The following is a 23,921-nucleotide window of genomic DNA, read 5'->3' on the forward strand; positions in this document are numbered from 1 at the left end:
GAATTAAAAGTTAATGTTACTGTACAAGGCCACATCAGTACTGGCTTCCCAGTTCGCCTGCTCACACGTGGATCAGCTCTCTGCTCATAGAACCAGAACAGCAGGATGAACTCTGCTCAGATTTCCCCCTCCAGCTTCCTCCACAGTGTGGATCTGGTCATGAATGGGGAAATTCAGGCTGAACATACATAAGAGGTGTTTGTGAGCAGAAAGATGGGGCAGCAGATCCCACATTTGTACTAACCAGACAATCCCAGCCACCTTCCGAGTCCTTGTGTGCTGCTCTCCAGGACCAAAGAGATGTTGTGAGTATTGCCCAGGTGTTGCTTACATGCCCTCATTTTTCCTTACTTTGGTGTGCAGTTCCCAGAGAGCACCACCCATCCTGTCCTCAGAGGTGGCCCCGCTGCCATTGCCCTGTACAGAGGCCACAGCAGCAGTTTTGTGCCAGGGAAAATGCTGCTGGAGAGCAGCCTGCTGGATGCTTTTGTGTACCCGAGCAGGGAGGAACAGGACCTGGAGCTGCTGCAGACCCTGACCCCTGGCAGGCCTGCCTTCCTGGAAAAGCGGTGAGAGGCCGGGCTGGAAGCACAGCTGGACACTAGGGCTGCTCCCCAAATGGGGTCACCACAGCCTTGTGCCCCAAACCCTGACAGGACCGGGAGACAAGTGCCACCTCCAGACCAGGGTCTCCTCACGGCAATATTGAGTCCCATCATTGTCTAAGGCCATAGATACTCACCTCTCCACATGGGTCCTGGTGCAGCTTCAGAATGAAGTACTTGAGGAATTTCCTGATCAGTTGATTGCTGATTGTAACATTAATATTTTATTGTTTATGAAAGTGTAATGGTCAGTTTAATAAATTCTTCAGTACTGCTTTCAATTATAAAAGAATTTTCTTAGCTTCAGAATGGAATTTCAGGTCAAAATGAGGGTGAGGAAGGGACCTCAGCATTGTTTGCCTGACTCAGGAGGAAATCCCTGTTTCATCCAGACCAAGGACTGGAAGCAGGATTACTGCTCATTCTGGGTTCAGTTCACTTTTTTATTTTTGGGTTCCTTATTGTCTTTGTGGGTTAAGGGAAATGCTAGAATCCTCAGACTTTTGTGAGATGGGAGAACAGAGAAAGAGGACACAGTGGGTAGAGGGCAGTGGAGCAGTGAAAGAGCAGAGGCAGCAAGGGGCCAAGTGCCTGAAGAGGAGTGAGGAGTGTTAGAGACAGGCAATAATCAAGAAACCATCGTGGCACATTCTTGCCTGTTGTCTGCATGGCCAAGCACCGGACCTGAGACCTCTGGGTGTAACTGTCAGTACCAAGGTCATGGCTTAATGGCTGAAAGAGATTCACCCTTTCTGGATGGGCCTGAAACATGATTTGAGACTAGAGTGTAGTCAACCATATCAGGAGAAGGTGTAGCCCACAGCCACGTCAGGGCCACCACTCATCCACAGCACATTCCTATTCCTTCCTTTGCTCCTCTTGCTCCCACATCTGAGACTCAATTGTCCCTGGTCCCACAGGGATAAGCAGGAATGGACCTGCACCCATCCAAGATGAGCTGTATCCCATGACCAAGCTAGCACTGGCCAGGTAACACTGGGCTTTTTGTTTCCTAGATTGCCAGGAGTGCCTTCTGAAGCAGGAGGAGATTCTGCTGACTCTGGTCAAGGATCCAGCAGTACTGGAGTCTCTTCTGCCTACTTCAGAGGTGAGCTGGGCAGGAGCAGAGCAGTCTAGGGACCTCCCATGGATAATGCCCCACATGCTCTTGATCTTCAGGCCATGTTTCCTCTCACATTGTGTCCTCCTGGCATGGATCCATCTAATTTGGTCTTGGTGCTGATGGCAGAGATGTCCAGGGTTGGGCAGAGCATGGTGCTCTTCCTCCACATTCTGCAGAGCATTTCATCCCCAGCTGCCTCAGCACGCAGACCACCAGCTGCTCTGGCCTTGGGCATTGGCAGCCACAGAGGTGGCAGCAGGACTGACATCTCTGCACGGCATTCGTTGTCTACTTGACCTTCTGATCCATATGATCTATGGGTCCTGCCCATGGAAGGAGGATTGGAACAATATGGTCTTTAAGGTCCTTTCCAACCAAAACCATTCCATTCTAAGTCACAAAGTCATCTTCATGGCCTCTGCTGGACTTGCTCCAGCAGGTCCATGTCCTTCCTGTGCTGGTGCTCCCACAGCTGGACACAGGCTTGCTCCCAGGGTGCCTCTGCCCCAGGCACAGGCAGAACTCCCAGTGCTGTGTTGATGGGATGAGCTGCCCCGAGTCAGTCTGACCATGAGGACAGTTCTGGTAGAGATGAGCTGGTGAGCCCTGGGCCTGTCCCAGGAGGAAGTGGGTCTTTGGTGACTTGGGGAAACCAAGGCAGTTCTCTGCTTGCCTCTGCAGAGCCAAAAGCAGCCTGTCAGGGACCTGGGTCTTGTATTTGCCACTCTGCTGACTGCCAGGTCAGAAGAGCAGCTGAGCAGTGTTCTGCTGACCTTCCTGGAGACACCCAGATTTGTGAACTTTGATGGAAGGAACATCAGAGCAGAAAGGTCTTGCCTCAGGGATATGAATGTGCTGGACTTGCCTCCAGGTACTGATGATCATCTTTGCAGGATGGGGGATATTGTGTGTTTGAGGGTGGACATGTGGATCTGGCTCTCCTAGAAGAGGGAAATATTCTTCCCTCCCTTTCTGCAACCTGGCAAAAGTCTCATCCAATTCCATTGCATCCTGCTACTAGAGCCCATATTGCTCATTGTCTGAACTAACAGCAAGCCCTGTTGTTACAGCTGGTATTAACCAGTGGGTTGCCTGTACTCCTCTTCTAAGGACTATAAAGGACATGAATGATAAAAGTGTGAGCCAACATCTTCAGTCCTCTGCTAAATTTTGTCTCATCCCAGCAAAATACTGTGCAACATTGTCTGTTTCCTTGGAGCTGGGTGCTTAGGCCCGTATTTGGGACATTTTTGCTTTCCAGGTGTCCCATCAGAGATACCAGAAGGGACTCCAGGGCCTTCTGTGCAACTTGCCAAGCTACTCAACAATGAGGTGAATGCAGACAACCCTGGGGAAGGAGAGGATGCAGTATACATTGAATTCTTCTATACTGGACAGACATCTTCGACCTCCAGGGATACTGGCTGGTCCTCTACAACAGGAAAAGCAGCCAGGCCTACTGGTGTGAGACAGAATCACCAGTCCTGTACTGCCCCCAACACAAGAGACACATGGAGCTGTTGGAACAAGTCCAGATGAAATCTCCACAGAGATCCTCTGAGGACTGGAGCCCTGCTCCTATGAAGACAAGCTCAGAGAGTTGTTCAGCTTGGAGAAGAGAAGGTTCTGGTGACACCTTAGGGTCCCCTCCAGTGTCTAAAGGGGCTCCAGGAAAGCTGGAGAGGGACTTTGGACAAGGGCTTGGAGGGACAGGACAAGGGGGAATGACTTTAAGATGAAGGAGGGCAGATTTAAGTCAGGTATTAGGAAGAAATTCTTCCTTGTGAGAGTGGTAAGGCCCTGGCACAGGTTGCCCAGAGCAGCTGTGGTTGCCCCATCCCTGGAAGTGTCCAAGGCCAGGTTGGATGGGGCTGGGAGCAGCCTGGGATAGTGGAAGGTGTCCTTGCCCATGTGGGACAGGATGAGCTTTAAGATCCTTTCCAACCCAAACCGTTTTGTGATTTTTATTGTATCCTCCTGCCTCACCAGGGAGCCTCAGGAGGTGTTCAGGTGAACAAGAGATAATGCTGTGAGCAGCTGTGACTCCACCTGAAGGAAATGACAGTGTCAATGGTGGCAACAGCTTTTGTGTCTCCCCACAGGTGACCATGGGGACACCACTGTGGGAGAACTTGTGCAGCAGTTTCACAGTGCTGGGCCCTCCTGCCATCCACATCAGTGAGCTGTGCCTGGCCAGTGGCAATGCCCACATCTGCTTCATGGAGCTGGAGGGGAAGCCTGGCACCAGCCCCAGAGGGCTCAGCTTGGTATTCTTCTCAGGGAAGACAGGGAAGGCACATGCCAGCATCCCTTTGCAGGGCACTGTTGAAGTCACAGGGCTGTTGTGTTTGTGCTGGATGAAGAACATGGGCATGGTGAGTCCAACAAAATGTGTCTCCTTCTCTCTGGGGGTGCCTCCCAGTGAACCCCAGCCAGCCCCGGGTCAGCAGACAACAGGGGGGCAGCCCCAAAGTGGCCAACAGTGGGGGGACACTCTCTGGTGCCCTGACAGTGGGGGGACACTCTCTGGTGCCCCGAGGGTACCGAGGGCAGCTAGGCCAGTCACCTTAGCATCAGAAGAGACACTGGAGACATCGGTAGAGGGTAAAAGGCCGACTCTCAGCAGGGGGCCAGCCCAAGGTTTATTCAGAGCTCCTCAGGGAGCCCCACACCTCAGTGGTGCCCCTTGCCCAGAGTAAAACAAAGGAATCTCAAAATTACATTTAAAGGGGGGGAGGAAACCGAGGGTAGATACATTTGCTGACCAATAAAGGACCCTCCAGGGATGCAACCTTAGGGATGGACATTTGGGATAGTGTACAAAATAATACTTAGGGGGCTGACCCCTGGCCTCGGACTAATCACTCGACGACTTGGACCGAAAGTTCTGGATAGAGGGGATGGGATGCTGAGTGACTGACAGAGAGCCAGGGCGGGGATTTGGGGATGGTCTCAACACAGGAGAATGATTACACAGGTAGAGAGAGGGGGTACAAAAAGGGGTATATCATTTGGGGGAAATAAGGGGATACAAAACCCATACTATTACAAAGTATTACAAAGCATAAAAGCACACTACAACAGAAATGGGCCTGGAGTGGGGTCTGTCTTCATACACATGGGCAGGGGCTTCAGCACTTTAGAGGAAACAGATGGAAGAGGGTGCACAACATGGAGAACAATTCTGCCTTGCCTTTCCTGTCCTTCATTCCTGGTTTTTCCTCTATTTGTTCTGCCTGGGCTGTTCTGTCATACTCCAGTTGAGAAGGTGATAAATCCTCCCCATGTGCCTCTGCTAATGCAGGAGGGTGGGAGGACCAAAAATTCCTCCTGCTGGTACCAAGACAAGGGGATTTCAGGAGAAGCAGGGCCCACTAGGCCTGTGACTTGCTCCCTCATGTTGTAATGCTCACTGAACCCTGCAGTGGTGCTGCCTCCTCGTCATCCTCAGCTGGTGCTTTGTCAGCATATTCATTTATCTTGTTCACCTTAACACATTCACATTCTTACTCATGTTCACCTTAATTTCTGTCTGGGCTGCATGAAGACTACTGCATCTCAGAGGAACCTTGATCTTTTTGGAAACATGTTCACATCAAGCAGCTTCCTTGCAGCTTTACTTGGTCTCAGTCACGACCATTACTGTGTTTCTCATTTCTTGGAGTCCTCCTTGTTGCCAGCTTGTCCTGTCAGACTCAAAGTTCAGCCTAACATCTTCTAGATATTAATCTCATCTATTTCCCTGGCATTTCCAGATGGGACAAACCTGACCTCCAAGAACATCTCTGTTACTAGTGAAGGCTCCAGCACTATAGCTGTGTACAGCACCAATGGGATTCCTGCCGGTGGGAAGGCAATGCCAGAGAACTTGGTGGATGCCTTGGTTTACACATGTGAGCCTGGCACAGCTGGAGGACACTTGGGCTTCCTTGGGCCATCTTACACTGTGCCCTGCAAGCGTGATAGGTGAGTTTACTTCTCTAGGAAAGTTCCTGGTGAGAAGAGGGAGCAATAGGTTAATGAAATGCAGGGGCAGGTATATATATGCGTAGCTTAGAAAACTATCCTGGAGGACAAACTCTTAGGTGTGGGAGTCTAGCTGTACTGAGGCAGCAATCTTACTCCTGCAGAAGCCAGTCAAACCAAGTACGTTTGCTCTGGCCAAGTTCACATATTCTCCAGCTGGAGGGGTTGGATGGACTCATCTCTACGATGGGTCTGTGAAAGCTGGCCTCAGCTCCTGCTTCAGCTTCAGCTCCCGCCAACTCTCCATCATGGAGTACCAGGAACTGGAGCCCAGGGTGGGATTTAGAGGTGGGAAAAAAGATGTGTGACATGTCAGTGAGCTTTGACTCTTCTGGGGATAGGCCTGTGTCCCTGACCGCTGTGGCAGTGCCAGCACAGGGCTGCAGTTTGCCCTCTTGGAGCCCTCTCCCGGACTGCCGAGCAGCTGTCCCCAGCACGGCTTGGCCAGATCCCCACCTCTGCTTCCTCACAGCCAGGGAGGGGAGCAGGGCATCCCACCAGGCTGCTGTGGGCAGGTTGGGACAGGGGCTGCCCTCAGCTTTCCATAGCGTGGGAGAGGGGCTGTTGGGCAACCTGCTGCTGTGAAAGGGGACGCACTGGGAGAGAAGCAGTTCATGCACCAATGTGGGGCTGCCAGCCCAAGAGAATACCTGCACCTACAGCTCCAGTGTGGGCTTCTCTGGACTTGGAACAGGTTCCCTAGAGAAGCTGTGGCTGCCCCATCCCTGGCAGTGTCCAAGGCCAGGCTGGAGGGGCTTGGAGGAACCTGGGCTAGTGGAAGGTGTCCCTGCCCATGGCAGTGGGTGGGACAAGATGAGCTTTAAAGTCCCTTTCAACCCAACCCATTCTATAAGCCATTCTATATCTACTGTATTATATGAAGGTGGCCACGTATTTAATTTGAGTTGTCTCTGCTCAGGCCAAGCTGAGCCCTGATCAGGATTTCTTTCTGCAGGCTTAGACTTGCAGCAATGGCAGGAACCCCCTGCTCCAGGTCTCTCATGGTGGTGGGGGCACAGACAGGGAAACTGCCAGCACACCCCCCCATCTCAGCCCATCTGTGGAAACCAATTCCTGTGCCTCAGTGCTGTCCCAGAGTCAGCAAGGAAATGTACAGGGGGTCTCCAGCCTCTGCAAAGATCACACTTGGATCAGCATGCCAAATCTGGCAAAATGGAAATTCCTCTTCCGTCTTCATGAGAGGGGCAAGAGTGGGTCTCTCCCTTCTCTCCCAGCATGAGAGACTGCTCTGTACTGGCCCTTGTGATGAGATGTGGGACATGCCCCTTCCCCACTTCCCTGGGAGGCTGCCAAAGGAGCCAAGCTGGTGTACAGTGGTAGAAGACCAGAAGTAAAGACTCACCTGGCAGGAGAGGGAGGAGGAGAGTGGGAGGCAGGAGAGGGTGGGATGAAGCCAAGTCTTTTGGAAGGGACACATAGCTAGGAGCTTACTAGCAGTCCTGAACTGCACCCAGAAAAACCACATATCCTCTTCCCCTAGACTGTTCCATGTGGACTCTGCACCACAGGAGGAGGCTGGATTGTGGAGAGAGTGAATTCCTTGGAGGAGGAGTGCTCCTGCAGTGTCTCTGACCTCTACCTGCAAGGCTAGTACCCATCTCCTTGTGGCCAGTTCAAGCGCCCTCTTCCCTTGTAATTGCTCATCCACAGTTGCCTTATCAGGGCAGTCCCTGCTCCAGCCCACCTGCAGGCTGGCACTGGAATCAGGGGACCTTGAGAAACAGTAGTGGGCACTGGGATTTCAGTGAGGGGAACAGGAGACAATGTGACCTGGGCTGCTCGTGAGGCCAAGCTGGATGGCCCCATGAGGAATGGCAGTCTCTGCTGACCCTTGTGGTGTCTGCCAGACAAACCTAAACCCACAAAGCAAACAGCCCTTTGCAGTCCAGAGAACTCTGGTTCCCAACTCCTCCATTTATTCAAAGAACCCAGACCAAATAGTCACTTCTAGAGGCCTTAGGGACTACAGCTTTTGAGGGACAGGGAAAATGTTTTCTGGGTTTTGGCTGGTTTTGTAAGGAAGACTGCTGCCATGCTCTGTCTCCCTAATCCAAATGCCTTTTTGCCCAGTTGAACAATTTCAGTCAATTCTGTCCAGTAGGTAGAGGTACAAAGTGTAGTAAAAAGTATTCTGTTGGGTGGGATGACAACCTCAAGTCCCTTTTGTCACCAAAAGAAAGGTTGAGCATGTGCTCAAGTTACCAGTGATGCAGCATGGCAGCATGATTTCAGAGCAGCGGGGGGAGAAAAGTGAAGAGCATGGGACCAGGAGGGCACAAAGTCATGGGAGCAGCGTGATCCCTGACACCAGAGGGTTTCTGACCACCCAAAATGTGCTGTTGTTTCTTGGCAGAGCTTAACATGACATGTGTGGGCTCACTGGTGAAGGTCTGGGGCCAGGTGTAGGCTCAGCATCCAGAGCAGGAGCAGTCCATCAAAACCTGTCTCCAGGGATTCCTGGCCAGCCCCCATCCCTTCTCCATGCATGGGAGAGTTCTGAAAACCCCCCAAAATATGTGTGTCACCCCCAGAAATATGCCATTCATGTCACACAGTGGTAGTAAGTAGGAGGGACTCTGCTACCAGCACAGTGAGTGGAGCTGGGACCAGGGTCAGGTGACATCTCCACAGGAGAGGGCAGATGTGGGCAAGCCACTGGGCTTCAGTCGGGAGGCCCTTGCTTTTGGACCTCTTACTCACACAGCCAGGAAGCCCCGAGGCCCAACTGCTGGGAGCAGCTACTGGCACCCAGGCTGGAACTGTCCAGAGGTGGGATGTCACAAAGGCTGTAGCAGGGGAGAAAGAGTGCCTGTTATTGCCCAGAGAAGCTGTGGCTGCCCCACCCCTGAAAGTGTTCCAGGCCAGGCTGGGTGGGGCTTGGAGCAATCTAGAATAGTGGAAGATGTTCCTGTCCATGTCAAGGGATTGGTCTAGATGGCCTTTAAAGGTTCCTTTCAATTCAAGCCAACCCAACCCATTCTGTGATTCGGAATGTGTGACCTCCTAGGCCCCCCCCATGCTGGGAAAGGTCATGGCTGTAATGCCTCTTCTCTGCCTTTGTTCCCCCATCTTCCTTCCAGGGCTGGGAAATTTCCCTGTTTGTTATAGGATCTCTCCTGTTCCTGTTATTGTTTGTTGGCCTGGCTTCTTATTTCATAAAGGTGAGAAACCACTGTTGTATCTGCTGTGCATCCCCCACCCTCTTCTTCCCCAGGGCCTCCTCTCTAACTGCTGCACAGACCTGCTCCTTTACTCAGCTAAACACCTACACTGCCTTCAGACCGTTCAACATGCTGCTCCTCATTCTTGCAGAGAAGTCCCTTCCTTTTCACAAAGCCTCTGCTTCTGACAGTGCAGACTGCAGGTTCTGCAGGAGGTTAAGATAACACCTGTAAATCCTGAATCATGCTGGGAATGTCAGTAGGTGCAGTGTAAGGGCCATCAGTGGTACTGACAACATGCTGTGGTGGGAGAGCAGAAAGCTGAAGGCATGTGGCACACAACAGATGATGCTGTGGCCACAGGGAAGAGCTCTTCCTTGGAGCAGGATGGAAATGACAGACACCTTAGGATTACCTTGGTGGAAAACACCTTCCATGTTATAACATGACACTATATTAAATAATAACTTGGTGTTCCCTAATGTGGTCAGGAGGCAAACAGCAGCTGAACATTCAGGCTGTACGTCTGTCTGAAATAAATGTTACAGTGGATGGGTCATTTAACCAGCCCAGGTGGTTTATTTTTATAAATTTTTGCTGGGTTTTTTTTTAGCACTGGATAAAGGGCTGATGTGCAAGAGTTAGAAATGAGGAAAGTTCTTAGAATGCATTTGGGGAATAGAAAACCCAGTGTATATATATATATATATATATATTCTTTTTTTATAAATAATTTAAGAAATAGCCCAAGTCAGATTTAGTGAAGCTCTTTCAGAAACCAGCGCAGTTTTAAGTACACATGCCAGGGCACAGCAGTTGTCCTGCTCCTCTTTTTCTCTGAAATGTTAACAGAGACATTGGGAAACTGCCTGCTGAGTGCTGGTCATCCAGCCTCTTCTTTTCAAACCTGAGGTGCAGATTAGCTGCCTTGTGCAAAAGAGCAGAGCAACTGATCACGTGTTTTTCTTCATCTCTTGCTTTTCAGCCATCCCCAAAATCACACCAAGATTGAAATGAATGAGCGCAGGCAGATGGCAGCAGACTTCTAGCTCTCCTGGGCACAGCTGGGCCTGAGAGCCCTGGGGCCAGCCACGTGTCCTGGGGGAGCAGAGCGGGTGAACAGCTCCCCCCAGCACCGGGGCTGCTGCACAGACCTGCCACAGGCATCTACGTCTGTGCATGTGTACAGCTCCGTGTGTGTGTCTGTGCGCAAACACCTCCACTGGTTTTTACCCTTCTTAATTTTGACCTTGGACTCAAAGAGACCTCAGAAACAGGCTGGGGACTTCTCATAGGCACAGACTGTGCCAAGCAGGGTGCCAGCGCAGACAGAAGCCTGCTTGGCTGATGTGGGGGAAGGACACATGCTCTGCCTCCCCTTGGGATTCACTACTGGGTGCTGAGCCAAGGCCACCCCATCAGACCTTTCCTGCTGGCAGGCAAGGCCAGTCTCTGGTCCTTCTGGACTCCAATGCTCAGTGAGGGCCCATCAGCCTCCGCCATGCCCTTCTGGGTCAGGCAAGGGAGTTCTCAGCATCATGACCTGCTCTGCTAGAGCATCTCTGCAACACCAGCAGCCTGCTCTAGGGAGAGCCCTTACAACAGCCAGGGGGGTATCCTGCCCAGGAAAACCAGTTGGAGGAGAACTGAACACCCAGTTAATCAGCTCCTGCCCAGGTGCAACTCTTACTGCTATGGTCCTGCCCGTATCTTGTCAGACAGTGAGCAGCAGCAGTACCAGACTCCGGATCTGCTGGGTTTGTAGGGTGAGGAGGGTGAAATCTGCTCAGTAAAGATTGTTTCCTACAAGTCTGATCTATCCCTAATGGTGCAGCAGCTGATACCAGGCTCCAGAAACATCATGTGTGGAGCGCTGGTCTCACCTCATGGGTTTCTGCACCCTGTGCAGTTCCATGCATGGTGATAGTGACCCAGACAGATCCAGCCTGCTCACTGGCTGGGGTGAGGGGTAGGGAGTAGGCAGATACTGATCCCACACTGGTTCTGAACCGTGGTGTAGACACATTTTTACTGAACAAGCTTTTGTGGAGGGGAGGGCAAGATTGATCACCATGGCAGTGACCCTCATGGGAAGGAAGCTTCCTGTATCCTTGGAGTCCCACCTCCCTGCTGTGTCCATGTTAGCTGCATCTTCTCCTTGCAGGCAACTGCCTTCTGCTGAGGTCCATAGGCCCCAGTCACCTCCAGTGCGAGCCAGGATCAGCAGCACAGGAGGAGCAAGGCCTCAGCCTTCCACTGTCCAGCCTTCTGTGCCAGGCAGCCCCTTCCAGTCAGCAAGGCTGGGAACATGAGGCACCAGGGACCTTATATGCTGGGCGCTGCATGTAATCCTTAGGCAGCCTCTGAGAGATGGTTTTTCCATCTGGCTCCATTAGCACAGTACTGCTGCCGCACACAGGCCTTGTGGGAGCTCAGATCAGCTCCATCTTGAACTGGCTGAAGTTTGGCATGCTGGGTGAGGGCTCAGCCATGCTGCTGAAGGGGCCACAGGACTGGGTGGCTGGCACAGCGCCGTGGCTCACGGTGGAGCTGAGCTGCTGCAGTGTCATCAGCACCTCCTGCTGCAGCCGCTGCTGGTGCTCCTGCTGGCGTTCCAGGCGGCACTGCCGCTCCAGCACCGCATGCAGGGCCTGGCTCAGCTTCTGCACCTCCATCTGTACAGCATCCAGCTTCTCGGCAATGGCAGGGCAGCTGGGAGCAGTTGGGGGCACTGGTCCGCCCCAAGCAAGGCTGTGATTTCCTGGACACACAGAGTTTGGCAAGGCAGTCTGAGTGCTGGCATCTTTGACCTGGAATAGTGGAAGGCAGGAGAGAAGGGAACGTGAAATATTACCAGCTGCATGTTCAATGGCAAATTTAACAAGGGATTTATTCTGCACTTAGCTACAAGGCTCAGAGAAGAGCTCTCAGAGAAAGGCATCACCTCACTGCAGACCTCTAGACCTCACCATGTGCTGCGCTTCAGCCCCACCCAGCCCCTAAGCTGCTGCTCCATTAGAGCCCCTGCTGCACCATGTTGTTGGCACATGCTGATCCATCCTGGGTGAGTGCTGCTGAACAGCAGTGGGGCTGCCCATGCTGATGCCAGGCTTGTGTTTGCTCTCTGCAGGGACAGAAACAACATACCTTGGATTTTGTTTTATAGCCTTGGGTGGCTGGAAGAACCTCCTGAGATGGTACTGACACCAAGCCTTAAAAAGAGGTTTGTGAGCTGCCGGTTGGAGGCCAAGCCTGGCGTGACTGGCATCTCCATGGCCAGCAGCAAGTGCTGGCTGGAGGCAGGTGGGCGCATGGCCTCATCCCCACCCAGCAGGGCTTCCCAGATATATTTGCCAAGTGTCAGGGTTAGCATTGCTGGGGAGTGCAGCTAGCAGAGGCTGGGGGCACTCTGGGAGCCTTTCACCCCCAGAAGCCTGCCCCACCACATGGTGTAGATGCAGCAGGGTTCTGTGCAGGGCTGGCCAGATGGCAGCAGCTCCTGGCTGGAGCAGATGGACTCTCCCATCCTGCCATCCTACCTTTTTCTGCAGGAGGATAGCCCTGTCCACTGTCTTCTTTTTCACCACCAGGCCTGAGTTCTGGGTGGGGGGTGTGACCAGCTGCCCTCGGCTGGGCAGTGGCTGGGGCAGGGGGGCAAGGCCCCCCAGAGCAGTTCCTGGTGCCAGGACTGTGCCTGTGGAGCTGTCATCACCTGCAACAACAGAGAGAGAAACACCTAAAAGGAGGCCCTTGGGGGTCTCCAGTGGGGAATGGGGCCCTTTCATGAGCCCATCAGTGCCAGGAAGTGGCCATGGTAAACCCCAGTGGAGCCAGGCCTTACCATTTCCAGGGGCCAGCCCCACAGCCAAAGTGTCCCCAAGCTGCCCACCGTCCTTGCAGAGTGAGGCCACACTGACAATCTGGATGCCTTCCTTGGTGTCCTGGCTGCCAGCCCTGCAGGGCGCCCGGCTGCCCATGGGATCCCCGGAGGGCAGTGCAGGGTGCTGGGTGCCCAGCAGCCTGGGGGGCTCAGCCTCATGCCCCTGCAGCGGGGGCCAGGGCTGGTCCCCATCCCAGCCAGGGGCCACTGACCCCGGCTCCACACTCTTCCTCTTGAGGAAGAGGTACACGGCCTGCGGCGTCACCCGGATGTCATCCAGCTCCAGCACCTTCTTGATCTTGCGGAAGCTCAGCCCAGCCCTGCGCAGCTCCACGATCCTCCTCTTGGCATGGTCGTCCAGCCGGCCCATTGCTGCCGGGACTCCTGCTGCGCCCGGCACCTACATCCCCGCAGTGCATCCGTGGTGGGGATGCTGGCACCCCCCAGCAGCTCTATGCCCCGTGATGGCGCTCAGGCTCAGCTAGTGCCTTGCTGCCAGGCTCCTGGTCCTTGCTCTGAGTCCATGTGTTGCCATCCCCAGCAGTGACACGGTTCCCAGGTGGAAAGGGTGAAGGAGGTGGCTCTTCCCACCAGAGTGAATATGGACAGCCCCAAGCCTGTCCCTTGCTCACGTGGAGCCCCTTTAGAGAGAGGGGTCTAGCTTGGTCCCCCAGTCTGCCAAGGGCACAGAGGATGGTGATGGGCTGGGCTCTTCCCAGTGTCCTGAAGTGGACATCAATCCCACCCTGCCAGCAGCAGTGAGGAATCAGAAGCAGTCAGGATCTCAAGCAGCAACTCAGTGTCTCAGGAAGCCTGGAGAGAGTCCTGGCAAGTGATGGGTCATTGCACGAGGCTGGCAGGACTCCACTGTGGTTCCCTGATGGCCCAGAAGGTCACGGCAAGCAGAACTGTAGAAACTCCATGTGGGAACTGCTGGTGCTGCAGAGCCTGCCCTTGGGTCTGGAGAAGACACCGTCCTGTACCTTTGGGAGAAGCAAATGCAATCACTGATACACTTGTAAAGAAGGCACAACTATAAATATAATGGCTGCACTTCCTGTGCTTCTTCTCTCACACCAGGTACATGCCTGTACCACACAGGGATATACCTTATATATGCCTATACATGCACATGTATGTGTCTGCACAACTATGGTGGAGAGTATTTTCCACTTTCTACCAATTCCTTAATCTGCAGGCATTTCTTGGACCCTCAGTGCTGCAGCTGCTCCCTAAAGGACATACTTTTAGGTTTCACTTCACTAAAATAAATATCTTCCAGGAATTCACAGAAGACAGCAAGATGCTTCCGATTAGAGACTACCTCAAATGGCTGCTGCCAAGCAGATGTGATATAGGAACTTTTTCCAAACCACAATTCCCAAGGTTCATGTGGACCTTAAAAAAGACTATAATGTGTTATGTTGGCCAAGAAGGCACAGAGACTGTTGGGCATCAGCCTCGGGGAGAAATGGAGTCAATTTGATAGAGGAGTTTTGCCCCTCTGCATCTTACTTGTTCCGTGGCAAAAGAAAGACACATTAGCTGCAAAGATGTAGGCTCTACTTTGATCCAGCTCTGTTTATGTCTAGAGGCAACCCCATGCCCTGCTTGTGTGCATTAGGGACCTTGTAGATAAGAGCTGGGGCAGTGGATATTGGAAAACACACATCCTTGGATGTGGACAGTATAATTGCAGAGCAAGAGCAAAAGGTCAGAAATTCTTAACCTTCCCTACATCAAAGGAAGATGCTCCAAGGAGACCACCATCTTAAAGCTGCAGGTATGAGGAGTTTGAGCCCTGGCAATATACTCTGCTCTCCTCCCACAGTGTCTCCAGACACAGCCAGAGGACACTGGAGTACCTGAGCAGCTGGCGACAGAAACATATCATTTACATAAATGCCAGGAAAGCCAACAGCCATGGCTGCAGCCTTCACCCAGCCTCCACAGGGAAGATGAGGAGACCACCTTGGAGGAGAACCAACTCCACACTGCATCTCCTCCAGCTTCTTCTCCACTGAAGGTGTTGCTCTCCATGTACCAGACCCATGTCCCAAATCCCTCCTTCATAACATGCTCATCCCCTTCAGCCCTTCCCCAGCCCTCGACTGAGATCCCACCACCCTGCCCTGCTTTCCTGGGCTTGGGGAAAGCTCATCGGAGGCACAGACTATCCCTGCTCCACTAACCCCATGTAAATTCAGCATTCCAAATTCACAGTGTACCCTCAGAACCCTCCATTTGTTGGAGGAGCAGCAGGATGAGGAGTTTGGCCAGGATGGCTTCAGGGCATGGATATGGACAGCAGCTCCATGGAGATACCATCAATGCAAGGCTTCACCCAAGCTCCTTATCCTTCAAGAACAGCACTTGCCTCTGCAGCAGGGCTCTACAAAAAAATCTATTTACTGATCAGAGGTAGACCATGACTCGAAAAGCCATTTCAGGAAGACGCTGCAAAACAGACTGGGGGTCAGAATCCAGCAGCTGACCAGGAGATGCAAGAGGCAAGTGCAGGCGTTAAGTGCAGGTCAAAAACCAGCTCCAACCCTGCTCACTTACACCTTGAGGGCAGACAAAGTGCACAACAGCTACTCCACCCCTGTCAGGTATGGGAAAAGGGTTACCAGTGAAAGCAACCTGAGTCTATTCCATAAAATGCAGTATTCCAGCAACTTCCTCCAAGATCACAGAATCACAGAAACAAACTAGATTGGAAAAGACCTCTGAGTGCAACCTTTGACTGATCAACACCTTGTCAATTAGACCATGGCACTAAATGCCACATCCAGTCTTTTCTTAAACACCTCCAGGGATGGTGACTCCCATCATGTCCCTGGGCAGCCTATTCCAATGCCTGACAACTCTTCCTATGAAGAAATTAGAAAATTTTCCTGATATTCAACCAGACTCCTCCCCTGGCTCAGCCTGAAGCTACGTCCTTGTCCTGTCACTAGTTCACTGGGAGAAAAGCCTTTCAGGTAGTTGTACAGAGTGATAAGGTTACCCCTGAGCCTCCTTTTCTCCAGGCTAAACAACCCCAGCTCCCTCAGGCATTCCTCATAAGATTTACCCTCTAGACCCTTCCCCAGCTTCACTGTCATTCTCTGGACTCACTCCAGCACCTCATTCTCTCTCCTGATTTGAGGAATCCAGAATGCTTTGGATGGAAAGGGACCTTAAAACTCATCTTGTTTCACTCCCTGCCATGGACAGGGACACCCTCCACTTTCCCAGGTTCATACAAGCCCCATCCAACCTGGCCTTGAACACTTCCAGGGGCAGCCACAGCTGCTCTGGCCAACCTGTGCCAGGGCCTCAGCACCCTCACAGGGAAGACTTTCTTCCTAATATTTCACCTAAACCTACTCTCTGACAGCTTGAAGCCATTCCCCCTTGTCCTATTTCTAGATGCCCTTGTAAAAAATATCTCCTCATGCTCCTTGTAAGCTCCCTTCAACTACTGGAAGGCCAGCTCATAAGATCCCACAGTCAGCCCTTGCAACAGCCTGGCCTAGCTCCATCTCTACTTATAACTTTATTTATCAGGTATTGCTGCAAACTCAGTTTTCCTGTACTAATGTGCTCCCCATTTCCACACTGAGTCCATCATCTCCTCTTTCTTCCTCTCCAGAGGGTATTTTCCCCAGGGAGCTGCAGCCTGTGCTATGCACACACCTTATCAACTTACACATTCACAATAGAGATGAGATCTTTACACTCACCTGGCCTTTAAGGTGTTTGTTACTCTCCAATAATTTTTGCACAAGGAAAAGCAAAAATCAGTTCAATGAGAGGGAAAGATTCAAGGATTTTCTAGACCTGTGACTAATAAGGTTCCCTTTGCTTTCCAGGGCCAGGCTGGGAGTGACAGGGTTCCTATAATGGTTTCTTTCACCACTTGGGAAAAGTTAATTCCAGTGCTGGTTTTACAGGAGGATAGGAAAAAGGAGCACATTTGTGTAAGAAAAGTCACAGCAATTGTGGGAGCTCACCCTCTGCATCTAACGCTTTCCATTTCTGTGGATATCAGGAACACAGAGGGGGTTCATCTCCTCCAGAAAATCCTGAAACAGTCTCATCTGGACTGACTCAACCGTTGCTATTTCTAAAATAGAGCAGCACCACAAAGTTGGCTTGGCTGGCATTTCCATACAAAGACCAGGTGCCATGAGCTGAGTGTGGGCAATAAAAGTCCCTGTTCTGAAATCCTGCTTGCCTCTGCTTCCCTGGCTGTCATACTGTGTTCCAGCCACAGTTGCAAGTCCTTCGGCAAACCCAGATTCAGCAGCCACAGATTATTCCCCTGCAAGCTGCAATGGCTTTTCATGGTATGAAAGTGTCTTCCTGCCACACCCTTTGTGTTTTGCAGTGGGATGAGGATCCCCGGGGAAGATGCAGTGACTGGATCACTCAGTTTACTTAGTTCCAATCAGAGAGGGCTGTCATGCAGCACCACAAGCTACAAGTTTTTCCCTTTAGTGGGTTGGCTTCTGAGACCTTACACAGCCAGCTGGACATACACATTTGCCTTGTTACACCACCACACCTGCAACAGGAATCTTACTCCAGCCTGCCAATTTAGGTGTCTGTCCAAATTTCAGATTAGCCACCCTTTCTTCAGCTGCTGCTGAATGCTTGCAATGTCTGAGGTCTTTATGTACTTAGTTGTAGCTGAGAAAGGCCCTTTACCCCAGTATTACTGCTGGTAATGCTCTATTCCGTAACTCTGCATGCAGCTATATCCACAAAAACACGGCCTAGAGCCTGGAGCAGCCTTCCCATCACCAGGATTGCTTCCTTAGTTCCCATATGCTCTGGCCCAGATAATACTGCATACAAAATTAAACAGCCTCAACAGAGGAGGAGAAAGAAGACAGCATGCTCCAGACTTCCTTTCAGAGCAGAGTGGATTTAAGGTCTAAAAAAGAGGAAGAGCATGAATTCAGTCTTCCTGCAACTCAAGTAATGTAACCACCAGCCTTAAGCCAAGCAGGCTCTTCCTCTGCACAACCTGTTCCTGTGCTTGTGCAAGCCCCCACTCCAGGAGGTGAACCTGAGAGGACCTCCCCAGTGTCCATCCTGCAAGTCCTTGGAGTAGAGCTCCCTCACTGCCTGCACACACATCCACCCCAGCCACTGCCACCTGTCTCTCCCACAGTTTTTCTGAAGCCCTGATTACCTGGCTTTGAATGACAAATTCCCCAAGGGCGAAACATTAGCTGTGTGACCGTGGAGCTGGCTCATGTCTGGGAAGATTAACTTCTCCCTTTTGTCTCACAGCTGCTCTTGGACACAGGCAGTTTTTATCCTAGGGAGGTACAAGCAAAGCTGCTTCTAGAATTCATGCTGAGGTGAAGCAAGGAAGAGTCAATCCTTCAACAGACATGGCAAAGGTCACTGTGCTACCCTGGGGCTGTGTTTTCTCAATGGCTGTTTCAGCTGCATCAAGCCTATGGCCAGCCTGGCCCACGAGATGGAACAGCCTTGGAGACATGGAGGCATTTATGTACAGATGGTCCTAATCAGAGCAATAAGCTCCGATCCACTATTTAAGGAGCAGCAAAGTCATGAGGCAGCAGATACAGAGGTGCAGCAACAGGTTTCACCCAAGAGGCAAACTGCTGATACTGAGAACAGATGTGAATGAAGAGGAAGGAGAAAAGCAAAAGCTGTGGCCCACAGGGAGCATGAAGATGCAGAGCAAGAAGATACAGCTCATTGTCTGGTCTCAGCAATTGAAAACAAACACTTTATGTTGTTAACATCCCAAAGCATGTTGAGCTTAAGGGCTTGCTGTGCTACACAGAGTGCAAAATACTCCCGCCCTAAGAAGGTCCATGTCAGATCACGAAGAACAAAGTTGGATGTGGCTATGTCTCTTTCCTTTCAATGCTCTTTGTACAGTGCAAGGCTGGTTTACCAAGGCATGGGAAACAGTTTACCTCGTTCACAATCGATTTAGTGTTGCCAAAAGGGGACTGATCCTCATGGACCTTGTAAGAAGACACAAGCCAAATCTGTCAGATCTGGGCCTTGTGATTACAAACAGCTTGACAAGGTTCTCTTGCCCACACTTTCCTTTGTATCTAATTTCCAGACCTCCTTCTCAGATGCCCAACACAGCTTGGGAAGCTGGAGCAGCTGCAAGCAGCTGAGGAGGGACACTCATTCATCTTGTTTAGTTTTGTTGCTTTCTTGTAGTGTTCTGAATAGCTGCTGCAAAACCTGGCAAGACAAGTCCTTTTTCACTCTGCATCAGCTTGGAAGGGAAAATAATTATTATAAACATCTCCCAGAAGCACAGGGAAGACAGTGCTGGTTTACATGGGATTCAGATATAGATTCAGACAGCAAGAAATATATCAAGTAGAGCAAAGGAATTGTGGAAGGAGTCTGCTAGGGATGCCCAAATCCTCACCCTGCAGAGAACTGTGCTCTGAACACACTCATGTGTCCATAGGGAGGACAATCCTCCACTGGGCTTCCTGCCGTCTGGGTCCTGGTCCAGAGCCTGCCTGGCACAGCTCAGAAGGGACATGGATAGTTCTTTGCTATTAATGCAGAGAACAGTTTCACTGCAGTAGGGACAGATTGGGAAGTCATAGCTCTGTGGAGACAGGTAATCAGAAAAGGCTCACAGAATCGCAGGATACCCCGAGCTGGAAGCGACCCACAAGGACCACTGAGTCCACCTCCTGGCCCTGCACAGGACCCAAGAATGGCAATGAGCTGGCCAAGGTGGTTCAGTGGAACTTAGCCCGGAAAAAGTTGAATGGTATTAGGTGTCCAATGCTGAAATGCTGCCAAAGCAGAAAGATCTGCACGAGGGGGAAATGGTAATTTCTCCTAGGCTACAATTTTACTCAGTGCCACTGTTCTGTGGGATTTGCCAAGCCTTATGGAAGCAATAACATTATCTAACAGTACGCAGCATCCCACCTTACCTGTGTACCTGACCCTTTCTTGTAAAATTGGTGATGGAGCAGCTCTGTTGTAGGTTTTATCAAAAGGTGATAGGTCAGATGAATTTAGACAGTGCTGCTGTCTGAAGGGATAACCTCAGAAGGGATTTTAATCAAGTTGTACTTGAGACATCAGAATGGCAGAGAGAAAGGGCTGGGTCTGGCCAGGATTTGAAGTGAGCTGTTTAGAGCCCATAGCTCGGTTTGCTCTATCACCTGCTCTAACAACTGCTGTGCTTTCAGAGCAGTTGAGGAGCTACCCCTGCCTGGCCACACTTTAAAAATCAGATCCTAACATGAAAAACATAAAAAATTACGGTTCTACTTTAAGATTTTCAGAATGTGAACACTGAAGAAAGCTGGATCTCCACAAGGTTCTTTTACGTTTTGGGGGTTGCAAAAAAAAAAAATAATTTTAGTACAATGGTATACATAGCTTGCCCTTGCCTCAGACAATGCTTCTACAGCCTGGAGCTCATTGGGGAAGAGGGTATAGAGATATGGTGGAAAGATAAAGTGTGTTGGGATGTTTGGGATCACAGGGTAACAACACTGTGTTAGTGTTGTTAGTACTGTTACCTCACCTTTGAGGGGAGAAAGGGAACAGTACCGGGAATACTGGAAAATCCTAGGCCATACACCACAGAGCAGAGACACTATAAAATCACACTGACAGCCTTCAACAAAAGGCTTTGCACTGCATCAAGTCTCCCACAGCCCAAAACCCAGAGGTCACCCTCAACATTTTTACCTGGTCTGACAAACTCATCATGGTTGTGATGCTGTGTCTGGTAAAGGTTGGGTATGTATTAAGAAATTATTTGGAGCATCCAAACATGATATTAAGAACTGTAGAACCACAGCTTGAAGGAACAAGATGCTTTCACAGAGCACCTAGTGGCCTGTGGGAGAGGAGCAGGCTGGATTTCACATTCTGGCTCCAAAATCTATCTTTGCCCTCACACTGAACAAATTCATCAAGTGAACTTTAGTATTCAGACAAGAACAAAAATGCCAAGTATCTCACTGTCCTGCCTTTACCTGTACCCCTCTGTAAAGCATTATGTACTTGGAGTCACTGCTCTCCGCAGACACAGCCCTTCTAGCAGAGAGAGCTGCACTGGCTGCACCACAAGCACACCTTGAATTTCGAGTCTTTCACATGCCTTACGAGCAAACAAATAAATCACTGCAAAGTGTAACACAGTATTTATTCCTTGTGGTGAAACCAGGTCGTTTGCCTAAGTTAGCATTGAGCAGGTGTATTCCAACAGCATCAGGACAGAACAGTGTTGCAGGAAAATGAGCATCAAAGCACGGTTTTTAAGCGAAAAGCCCTGAAATACACAAATGTATGCATTGACACATCCAGAGGCAGACAGTCATGAAGTCCTAAACCTGTTCATGGCCTAGCTATCAGTGTGCACTGCAAGAATAGCCTTAGACCTCAAGAGAGGACCAGTTGTTCAGAAACTATGGCAGATAGCTTAATAGACCTGTAAGTATTTCAACTAAATTTCTAAATTCACACCCTTCTGTAGATTAGAGAGAAATCCCAAAATGTCCTATTTTTGTTGTTCCAAATCTATGTAGCTACTCAACAACTGGAAGCAGCCATTGGAAACTCTCTCAACTCCCTGCAATGACAACTAAAGCCGTTTCTACACATTTGGATGAAAAGTTTCCAAGTCCTTAGAAGACAAATGCCCCACCCTGAAATTCCTCTAAGGAAGCCACACAGACTGTATCCTCTGGAGCCACACGCATCTACCCCTACTCTCATAAACGTGCAGGAGTGACAGACTGAACAGGAGGCAGGCCAAAGATCTCCCAGCACAGGGAAAACACCAGCATCCAGAGGCTGTGGGCTGAGCTAGTGCTGCAGCGCAATCCCCATAAATGCTACGCATTTGTACAGGGTGCTCACACCTCACCATGATACAGGAATGCCAGTGTTGCTGTGGGCATTCGAATGACCCACTGATCACCTGGATGTCCAGGGCCTCAAGGAGAACTCTCTGTAGTTGCCACCACAACCCAAAGCCAATTAACAGGAAGGACAAATGAAGCAAGTTGCAAGTCGGCGCAACACGCGGGACAAGCGCCCTCAGCCTCAGGCAGCGTTTAGAGACAATTAGCGCAAGCCCACGGGAGCAGAGCAGTTCACCTGCGGAGGTGGCTGTAAATGGCCTGTCCTCAGCAGCAGCCTGGGAGTGCAGGAGGGAAGGGACAGAAAAGCACTGAAGAGCCAAAAGCAGCACTCACACAGCTCTGTTATTTCATCTGCTGCTCGTCCACCAACACATGGGCAGTATCTAAAGGAATCTGCACTTCGCTGGAAAATTGCTGGGCAGACTTCTGAGTTTAAGAAGCGGCTGGAGGACAACACTTCAGATCGGGCATGCCACTCCCAGCTCCGACACCGAACATCAGCACCGCACCAGCCTCCGCACGGCCGCGGGCCCGGAGCCCTGTCCTGCTGCACCTTCCCTGTGCCCGCACCACTGCCGGGGGTTCCTCTCATCCTTCCCCACGCCGCTCCCAGCACCCAAACGAGCTCAATGCACAGAAGCAAATGGGCAGAGGACCCACGTACAGGGACTCCCGACGGCTGCCGGGGTCCTCTCAGGCGACGGCACCAACTCGCTGCCGCATTCTCCGGCGGCCGGGAGCAGCCAGCGCAGCCCAGCTCTACCGCAGCCAACTTTCAGGGAAGCGGCTGTTTGAAAACCGCCTGTCGTCTTTGTTCGGTTGGGGCAGAGCCAGCAAGGGCTGCCGGGAAGGTCACCCAAGCGGACACCGATGTACAGGAAGGGCGGAGCCCTCCTCGTAACCCTTTCGGGGCAGCCGCGCTGCAGGGCCGCCCGGAGCGCCTTCGCCTCAGGGCACAGGCCCGTCTGTCCCGTCCCGGAGCATAGCCCTGGCGTGGCTGGTCACACCCGTGCCACAGGATGGAGGAGAAGCCTCACAGGAGGCAGCGCTGCCGTCCCCACAGGTCCCCTCCAGCCCTGGAAGCACCAGCTCGATCCCTGCGGGGGATGGTGGCTGCGCTGTGCCAGCCGTGCTCTGGCAGCCGGCAGAGGCCACGGCGGGGCCATTGGCTCTGAAACTGAAGCATACACGTGCTTCGAGCTGCTCTCATCTCTGCTGGTGCCCCCAAATGAGATGTTAAAACGTCTCTCCTCGTTCACGCTTGGCTTAAAGGCTCAGTCCTGCTAGCTGGTGGCAGCCCCTGGAAGCGGATCAGAGCTCCCCCACGCTGCCACCACCGTCCTGGGGCTGGCCTGCGGCCCACAGCCCGGCGGGAACCTGCTGCAGCTAACAGCTGCCAGCAAGCCTTTTTCACAGTGCTATTGTTTTTCTGCTCGGTCAGTGACCTTACCTGCCCACCCCTGGAGAGATGACAGCTGTTATGAGAATAAGGGTGTGCGGGATTTTGGGGTCAGTTAGCCTTTGTGGCTTTGCCATAACTGAGAGAGAAAAAAGTTAAACACTGCGAGTGCAGACAGGTTAGGCTCTGCTGCCAGCGAACATGGGACAGGATAAGGGGAAGTGGCTTCAAGTTGCACCAGGGGTGGTTTCATTTGGATATGTTATAAATACATATTATATTGTTGGCTTTTCACAAATATTAATATGAATGCTAAGTGTACAATGTTAAAATAACTTTGCTTTTATTTCTGCTATTAACAAAAACTTAGACATGGTAGTAGTGGTAGCTGATATAGTTAAGAGTGAGCTGTCTATTCGGTCGGGATAATATCCAGTGAACATGTCATGAGGATCCTGCTATTGATATGCCAACTATCAGCATCTGCCGTCTGAAGAAAGTATGGATCAAGGCCCAAACTAGAAGTGATAAAGAGAACGGACTAAAACCATGGCCAAGAAACACGCGTGCTCTAAAAAGGCAGACCAAGGCAGGACCATGCAAATAGTTCCTGGAATAGGTAAGCTAGTTTATAGAGAAATATGAATATGCATAAATTCTGTGAAGATGCAACAGGCTGATTTAATGGAAAAGGTATTTGAAAGGTCTGTCCAAAGATAACAGTGTGCTCTTGGCTGAATGCCAAGCATCCGGCCGTTTTGAACCCGTTCCTTTATTTCTGTCTCCTATTGTCTTTTTATTAAACT

The 23,921-nt window shown here is 51.2% G+C and overlaps 2 protein-coding genes across 3 annotated transcripts; one reads left to right on the forward strand and one right to left on the reverse strand.

Annotated features, from left to right (window-relative positions):
- Positions 1–456: 456 nt before the first annotated feature.
- LOC120512991 lies at positions 457–10,058 on the forward strand. The gene is made up of 6 exons (XM_039731880.1): positions 457–569; positions 1,085–1,206; positions 1,622–1,713; positions 2,410–2,599; positions 5,484–5,694; positions 9,922–10,058. The coding sequence occupies exons 1-6, from the start codon at positions 457–459 to the stop codon at positions 9,983–9,985; spliced, it is 792 nt and encodes a 263-aa protein (XP_039587814.1). The 3' UTR covers positions 9,986–10,058.
- An 883-nt stretch (positions 10,059–10,941) lies between these two features.
- Positions 10,942–22,726, reverse strand: LOC120513335. 2 transcript variants are annotated; one of them, XM_039732669.1, is made up of 4 exons: positions 22,381–22,726; positions 12,778–13,799; positions 12,476–12,648; positions 10,942–11,746 (listed from the first exon to the last, which is right to left on the reverse strand). In XM_039732669.1, the coding sequence occupies exons 2-4, from the start codon at positions 13,184–13,186 to the stop codon at positions 11,369–11,371; spliced, it is 960 nt and encodes a 319-aa protein (XP_039588603.1). In that variant the 5' UTR covers positions 13,187–13,799; positions 22,381–22,726; the 3' UTR covers positions 10,942–11,368. The 2 variants fall into 2 exon arrangements, with proteins under 2 accessions (XP_039588603.1, XP_039588604.1); XM_039732670.1 differs by lacking the exon at positions 22,381–22,726 and adding an exon at positions 22,050–22,371.
- Positions 22,727–23,921: the final 1,195 nt, after the last annotated feature.

Source organism: Passer montanus, unplaced genomic scaffold, assembly GCF_014805655.1.
Source record: "Passer montanus isolate IOZ18808 unplaced genomic scaffold, ASM1480565v1 scaffold8, whole genome shotgun sequence".
Lineage (NCBI taxonomy): Eukaryota > Metazoa > Chordata > Aves > Passeriformes > Passeridae > Passer > Passer montanus.

Coding starts and splice junctions, on each gene's coding strand:
- LOC120512991 (XM_039731880.1), top strand. CDS start 457: ATGCTGCTGGAGAGCAGCCTGCTGGATGCTTTTGTGTACCCGAGCAGG. Junction 1,714..2,409: donor CTCTTCTGCCTACTTCAGAG/GTGAGCTGGGCA, acceptor TTGCCTCTGCAG/AGCCAAAAGCAGCCTGTCAG. Junction 2,600..5,483: donor TGTGCTGGACTTGCCTCCAG/GTACTGATGATC, acceptor TGGCATTTCCAG/ATGGGACAAACCTGACCTCC.
- LOC120513335 (XM_039732669.1), bottom strand. CDS start 13,186: ATGGGCCGGCTGGACGACCATGCCAAGAGGAGGATCGTGGAGCTGCGC. Junction 12,649..12,777: donor GGGGCTGGCCCCTGGAAATG/GTAAGGCCTGGC, acceptor CTGTTGTTGCAG/GTGATGACAGCTCCACAGGC. Junction 11,747..12,475: donor CTATCCTCCTGCAGAAAAAG/GTAGGATGGCAG, acceptor CCACTATTCCAG/GTCAAAGATGCCAGCACTCA.